The sequence below is a fragment of the Macaca thibetana genome, chromosome 1, assembly GCF_024542745.1.
Source record: "Macaca thibetana thibetana isolate TM-01 chromosome 1, ASM2454274v1, whole genome shotgun sequence".
Classification (NCBI taxonomy): domain Eukaryota; kingdom Metazoa; phylum Chordata; class Mammalia; order Primates; family Cercopithecidae; genus Macaca; species Macaca thibetana.
In genome coordinates this window covers 182224356-182231883 of record NC_065578.1, presented here as the reverse complement: position 1 = coordinate 182231883, position 7528 = coordinate 182224356, and the positions used below count along the sequence as shown (strand labels likewise).

The following is a 7528-nucleotide window of genomic DNA, read 5'->3' as shown; positions in this document are numbered from 1 at the left end:
GGCTTTGTTCCAGAATCTAGAGAACAAAGTGAAAGATGCCGGCTTTAGAGGGCAACCAGTAACTTTGTATCTAGACACAATTCCTTGATAAGAAGCCAAGAACCTAGCCAAAAACTTTTAGAATCCCCTTTTTCTTTGGTGTTAGAACTGACAGCTGCTAAGAGTGTATGTGACTCTAGCGGGGAAAGCGGCTCATCCAAAAATAATGACAGCCAAATACTTTGCAGTAATACTATTTGTTATCCAGGGGTGTCCTCCGCCGCGTATAGCCACCATCTCTATTTTTGCCAGGGTTGAGGGGAATCGCTTACAGGTGTGGCGGGCCTGGAAATGGTGGCGTGGCCGGTTAGGGCGGAGTTGATCAGGAAAAGATCAGGACTTTATGGCAGAACAGAGTCCAACACCGTGCTCGGAAGAAAGTTCGAATATTTTGTTCGCTTTGGTTCCGGTAAGCCATCGCACAAGCCAGAATCTGTAACTCCAAACAGTAGCGCCCTCGAGCACGGTCCCCAACACGGTCCCCAACACTCACTCCCCCTCGGCCTGGTCTGCGCCCGCAATCCGTCGCCCCCTTTAAGAGCTTGCTCCGCGGGACTAACGTTCGAACGGGCCTTGGCGCCCCTCCTCGGGCTCCGATTGGCCGTGCGCGGCGCACGAGGGCGCGCCGGCCAGCCCCGGAACGGTTGGCGGCCCTTCGTGATTGGCGGTCGAGGAGTCTATATAAGGCGCGGGGCGGCCGGGCTGCCCTGTTTAGCTACCGGACCCGAAACGGGGTAGTTGTCTGGTGTAGAGAGGTCTGCGGGGCAGTGAGCGCGCGTCACCGGAGTCATTTCTCTTCGGAGTCTTAGGTGATCAAGGGTGTGCCCACGGGGCGGACTTGTTTGCGCCTCCCGTTCCCTCCCAGTTTCCGAACGTAACACCCCGGCGCCGACGGCCCTGTGCAGGGGAGGCAGGATGGAGTTCAAGCTGGAGGCTCACCGAATCGTCAGCATCTCCCTGGGCAAGATCTACAACTCGCGGGTCCAGCGCGGCGGCATCAAGCTGCATAAGAACCTCCTGGTCTCGCTGGTGCTGCGCAGCGCCCGCCAGGTCTACCTGAGCGACCCGTGCCCCGGCCTCTACCTGGCCGGTCCCGCTGGGATCCCGGCGCCGCCACCGCAGCAGCAGCCCGGGGAGCCGGCGGCCGGGCCACCCGCCGGCTGGGGAGAGCCGCCCCCGCCCGTCGCCCGTGCCTCTTGGCCGGAGACCGAGCCACAACCGGAGCGCCCTTCCGTCTCACACGCGCCGCGGGTAGGGGACGAGGTGCCAGTGACCACGGTGACCGGAGTCGGGGACGTTCTTCAGGGCGGAGAGGCGGACGCGACGGAAGCTGCCTGGAGCCGCGTGGAGCGGCCGCGCCAGGCGGCGGCCGGAGAAGCCGAGGGTCCCGCCGGAGGCTGGGGCGTCTTCCCCGAGGGATCGCTTGCCGCGCGCCGCCCCTGCGGCTGCCCCCTAGGCGGGGAGGACCCGCCGGGTACACCGGCCGCGACCCCCCGCACTGCCTGCTGCTGCGCGCCGCGACCAGCCGAGGACGAGCCCCCCGCGCCGCCCGCAGTGTGCCCCAGGAAGCGCGGCGCGGCGGGGGTGGGCGGCGGCCCAGCGGGCTGCCCGGCGCCCGGCTCGACCCCGCTCAAGAAGCCCCGCCGGAACTTAGAGCAGCCGCCGAGTGGAGGAGAGGACGACGACGCGGAGGAGATGGAGACCGGGAACGTGGCTAACCTCATCAGCATCTTCGGTTCCAGTTTCTCGGGACTCCTACGGAAAAGCCCCGGGGGCGGCAGGGAGGAAGAGGAGGGAGAGGAGAGCGGCCCGGAAGCCGCCGAGCCCGGGCAGATCTGCTGCGATAAGCCGGTGCTGAGAGACATGAACCCCTGGAGCACAGCCATCGTGGCCTTCTGAGCCCTTGGCCCCCATGCGGGGAGGAGGTTGAGCAGCGGGCGTCCTCGAAGTGAGGGCCGGGCCCTTGCCGGCTGCGAGGACGCCCAGAGACCGCGGCCGCTGAGCGCGTTGGGCAGACTGGTTGCCGCTGGGCATCGCAAACTGCCCCCGGGCGCATCTGGCTTTTCTGGAGACCTGGGAGCTTGAGGCTCATTGGAAGAGGACGATCTTTAACTTTTTGTGTTTGTGTATGTCTGTGTATGTAAGTTTGTCTTGTGGCACTAAGACTATTTTGTTCTGGAATGCACCACTCCTTCCCCAGGGCTTAAGAGATTGGGGGCAGACAGGGACTTTCCTCTGCCGGCTGCGTGGAGAAGGAAGCGGCTAAAAGGTTTGGGCCGGGGAGTTCCCCATTCGTTCTCCGGGGAGGGAGGGACTTTACACCCACCCCTCACCGGAAAGCTAGACCCGCTTCAGGGCCAGGAGTGGCGTTTCCGCACAGGATTTCCTAAGACGAGAGGGATTTAGCCAGCAGCACAGACTTGGATTCCTTCTGTCCCTCCCCACCTTTCTCTCCCAATGAAGAAACGTTTATATCCTGTGATTACTCTAGGAAAGGGGCATATTAACCGTCCTTTGCTTCCCCGCAGGGGAGAAAAAGCTTGAACTTCACAGAAGAGTTCAAGCTTGGAAATAATGGAGTTTATAGAGAAAAGATATATTTTTAAAAGCTCTAGGTCAGAACTACTACACAGTGCTTTTAAAAAGTGTTTAATGAAAGTTTACAGACAGAAGCCCGAAGTGGAAAGACCTTATGGTTTTGTAGATATGGTGACTCCAGTCTTTGTTATATAAAGGTTGGGGGAGCTGATAAGGTTTTTGTACAGTATTTTCTCCTTCGTTGTATTGATTTTTGTATAAAAATGTAACTTCTACGTGTCTAACACGTATTAAATATTTTGAAGCAACGTAACTGCCTGCTTGTCTGCAATAACCTGCCTGGGTTGGGAGGGAAGTGGGAGGAGGGAAACCAGGGCCTGGGCTAGAAAATTGAAGGTGTGGTTCTTAATATCAGTCATTCGCAGACTGAGAACATTGTTTACTGACTCCACTAAGTATCAAGAGAGACACGTTTAATTTTTCCTCCTAGATCAGAGGAATGCTATTAGATACTAATATCAGCGACCTGCCAGGTTCTTGAAACCTACCGCTACAACTGGCTTTTCTAAGGTCAGTTTAGACCAATTTGTCACCCAATATGTGGGTGGATATTATTAAGTAATTTAACCATCAGCTTTTGAAGCCCTGCTTATCTGCAAAAATGTTTTTCAGCAAAACTTTGTTTCCTGTTAAGCTGTTAATATGGGTCATCTTTTAGCTTTGTAATTGAAAAAAAAAAGTTTAGATAGTTGACCTTAAAAACCCATTCGAACTGACATAGGAAGATGAAAGAGACTGACTTGTCCAAATTGTCAGGTCCACCTCTGCATTACAGTGGATGTCAGGATGTAAATTTTCCATTTTTCTCTTATATCTAGAAAGTAAATGTATTGGTGAGAGGGAAATTGCTTGCATCAAACCAGATAAGGAAGGAGGGCTGGGCAACTTTAATTCTCATTTAGCAAAACTTCCTGATTTGTTTTGTTACTCAAATGGTGACATCAGTGTTTGGTCATGGTAGACACTTAGATGATGATAGCCAAAACATGCATCGATTTTACTAAAATCACTGCCATTAAGAGCTGTTTGTCTCTTCATGTTCAGTGTTTGAAAGGTATTCAATAATCTATTTCAGAAGCAAATCAATTAGGGAATGGTGTTTAAAAGACAGTACAGTTGCCAGGACTTTAAAAGGTGGTGCTGGTTTCTAACAACTTATGAGTATGTAGGGTGTTTAAAAGATGGGAGAGATTGAAGAAAGAGACAAAGGTTTAAAGGTCATAGCCTTCGAGTATAAGAGGCATATGAATGGTGTCTTGGCCTTAACTCCCAATTATATGAAATTCTGTTTTAGCTGAATAGGCCAGTGCCTCGTGACTTGATATTTCAGCAAATCTATTAGTGGTTCCTTAAGCATAGGGAACTTCCTACTTTACGCTCTGTCGCCATTACAATGTATTTATAGAACTAAACATTCTCAAATTAGGGTCTTGTTAAATTGACTTTTTCTTTCAGACAGTAGCTACTTAAATTCTGTTATAGCTACAAAAGATCCATCAAGTGCTGACTGCTTAAACTGAAGAAGGTGTCCAGGGCCTTAATTCTGCAAACATTTACGGTTGCTAGAAAGTATGATGCTTGAACAGCGATCTCAGTGTATTTTATGTTTGAAAGGGGGTAACATTTGGTGTGTTTAAGAGAGCTGATGTGTTTTGGAAGAGACAAAAGTTGATCCTTGGTTTCACATTAAGATGAACCTGGGTCCATGTGTCTGCTTAAAGAATGTAAATTGGCATACTTGATAGGATAAAGCTTTGTAGGAATTAGAAAAGATCATTCTCTTTTTTTGTTGCAGAAGCAGTATAGTGTAGTAGTTAGAGCATGGGCCCTGGAGCCAGGCCGCTTGGCGTCTTCCTTCCTTCATTTTTATTTATTTATTTATTTTACTATAAAAAGTAAATAAAAAGTGAGCTATGTTGGCTGGGTTTGTCTTGAACTCCTGCCCTCAAGCAATCCTCCTGCCTCAGCCTCCCAAAGTGCTGGGATTACAGGCATGAGCCACCACAACCTGGCCTGCTTGCGTTTTTGGCTCTGCCACTTAGCTGTGGGACCTTGGACAAGTTACTTCATCTCTCTGTGCCTCAGGTTTTTCCAATGTAAAATTGGGATAATTGGATCTATCTCATAGGGTTGTGAAAATTAATGAGTTAATGCTCTTAGAAGAGTACCTCATGTAATAAACACTCAACTGTTAATTATTATTAATGTAGAAGTTAATTCTGTGTATAAATCAGATATACTGTGGTCAAAGATTTGTGTGTATTTGTAAGAAAGGAGGAGAATGCAGAATCAAGTGGTCCTATCTGTGAATGCTGGGTTCTTTTATTCCTCTTTTTCTCTGGGCACCTGGCAGTCAGGAAGCTTTGTTCTACCAACATAGTTTTGTTGCTGTGAATGTCTCACACCAACCGGGTGATTTTTCCAATTGTATCAAACAACTCTTTTCAGGGAGGAGTAAGCTGGAGTGAAAACAGGCAAGGAGCAAAGTTCTTGTTGACATACAGATGCTTTCTGTGGATGAGTAAAGATAAAAGTAGCCCATAAAGTTATTTTTAGCTTGAATTACTTGGGCATGGAATGTTTAAACCATACTTATTGATAGGTCCTGGACAAGAGCCTTCGCAATGCCAACCTAGGGCTACCACACAACCAAATCAGATGCAGTGTGACTAGAAACAATGCCATGGTTTTATAGTACCTAACCACTTCTTGACCACTCTGGGAGGGACCTAGTCTCTTGATCAAATTAACCTTAGCTCTGGGGTGTAAAAAAATCCTTCTGACTGCTGCGTAAAAGCCAGATGTTTAAAGTGCTTTCCAACAAGTACTCCAAGAAGATCACATTAATAGGGAATAAAGGTCGGGCGCAGTGGCTCACACCTGTAATCCCAGCACTTTGGGAGGCCGAGGCGGGTGGATCACTTGAGGTCAGGAGTTTGAGACCAGCCTGGCCAACATGGTGAAACCCCATCTCTACTAAAAATATAAAAATTAGCTGGGTGTGGTGGTGGGAAAAAAGGGCATAAAGGGATAAATGTTAGTAACGTACTTATTTTTTTTGAGACGGAGTCTCGCTGTGTCACCCAGGCTAGAGTGCAGTGGTGCGATCTCAGCTCACCGCCTTCCTGGTTCAAGCGATTCTGCTTCAGCCTCCTGAATAGCTGGGATTACAGGCGCCCGCCACCATACCCGGCTAACTTCTGTATTTTTAGTAGAGATGGGGTTTCACTATGTTGACCAGGCTGGTCTCAAACTCCTGACCTCAGGTGATCCACCTGCCTTGGCCTCCCAAAGTGCTGGGATTACAGGCGTGAGCCACCACCCCCGGCCCAGTATGTACTTCTCAACCATGTCATTTTAACCCTGTCTTCCCTTTCAGAAACCAATATTTGTTCTTGGTGACGGGAACTAATGATGGAAAGCCTGAATTGCTCCTCCAAAATGACTGGGTTTTCTTTATGGCACCAAATAACCTTTCCATTCCTTCTACTCATCACTGATTGGATTTGGGAGTGTGAAGTGAGAGGAAATGGGTCATTTGACAACTTTGGTGGAAAGCGTCTCAGAATAAAGATGTAGGAAATATTGGGAATGAAATTAATAATTATAAAACTGTTCCATCTTATCACTGGGTTAGTTTGAGTTTCTCTTACTGCAACTTACTAGGCATGATAACCTAGCCTCAGATCTTGTGTGATGGGGTCGACAGGCTAATCCCACTGTGATATGGCGTTTGATGGACATTTATTTCCTTGTACTTTTTTTTAAAAAAAGTAGAGTTAGTTCAGTTCACTGAATAACCAAAGGATTTCTGATCTCTTGCCCTAAATATTTTATTCTTGTCCTGTTTGTGAATTTTTTATTCTTCTAGACTTCCTTTTATCCCAGCAGTCCCTGAAAAAAGACAGGAATGAAAAGAAAACGCTGATCCAACCTTTCCGTGACTATGAAAGAGGCCATTACTATGAGGTGCAGTGCTCCGGTGGGGAGGGAGGCCTGCTTCCCAGGATTCCTGGCACTCTTTCCAGTAATGAGCAGTTTGTCTCTCAGCCTTTGAACCATTGTTCAAATTTAAAATTCGACCCAGTGGAAAGTCTTGGGAGGAAAAACATAGAAGGAGAGTTGATGTTAGGAGTCACTGTGATCTTAATGCATGCCCTTGGAGTTTTTCAGTAATAATTCTTAAGGGTATGATAGAGAACAAATGTGGAAGAGCAGAAAGTGTGAAAGGATACGCACATCTAGCTGAATGCCTCCTTCCTGATTCAAATACAGTTTTTCCCAATGCCTGCTACCACTGTTCCCTCCCCCAGTAGGAATGGGGGTTTTAAAATAAAATCTCTCTCTAGCAATTGCTCTCTCCCAGAGGAATACAGCCCAAAGCGTCTTTGCTGGACTACTGCCTGGGGTTTATCTCAGACCTCTGGAATCCTTCAGGCAGGGAAGGAGAAACCTCCAGGGACTGCATTCCCGAAAGGGCCTCTTCTCTCTCCTCTCCAGACCAGCAGGAGCCTCTACTACCGCATGCTGCCCACTTATGGGCAGGTGAGATAGAGTATTGGCTATCCACTTTTGCAAGCTGCAGGAAGAAGGGCTGGTACCCAGCACTGCCACTGAGCATCTCTAGTAGATGATTCTTTTAGGGGACTGGCATAGAGCTGACCTGGTGTATTATATTAGTTCGTTTTCACACCGCTATAAAGAAATACCGGAGACTGGGTAATTGATAAAGAAAAGAGGTTTAATTGGCTCACAGTTCTGCATGTCTGAGGAAGCCTCGGGAAACTTAACAATCATGGCGGAAGGGGAAGCAGGCACGTGTGAGCGCAGTAAAAACTACCATTTATAAAACTCATGGGAACAGCATGGGGGAACCACCCCATAATCCAAT

General features: G+C 48.7%; 1 protein-coding gene across 1 annotated transcript; it reads left to right on the top strand.

Annotated features, from left to right (window-relative positions):
- The first annotated feature begins 556 nt into the window (after nt 1-556).
- IER5 (immediate early response 5) lies at nt 557-2885 on the top strand. Its single transcript, XM_050766417.1, has one exon. It carries the CDS (start codon nt 955-957, stop codon nt 1936-1938), a length of 984 nt encoding a protein of 327 aa, XP_050622374.1. The 5' UTR covers nt 557-954; the 3' UTR covers nt 1939-2885.
- The last annotated feature ends 4643 nt before the right edge of the window (nt 2886-7528 follow it).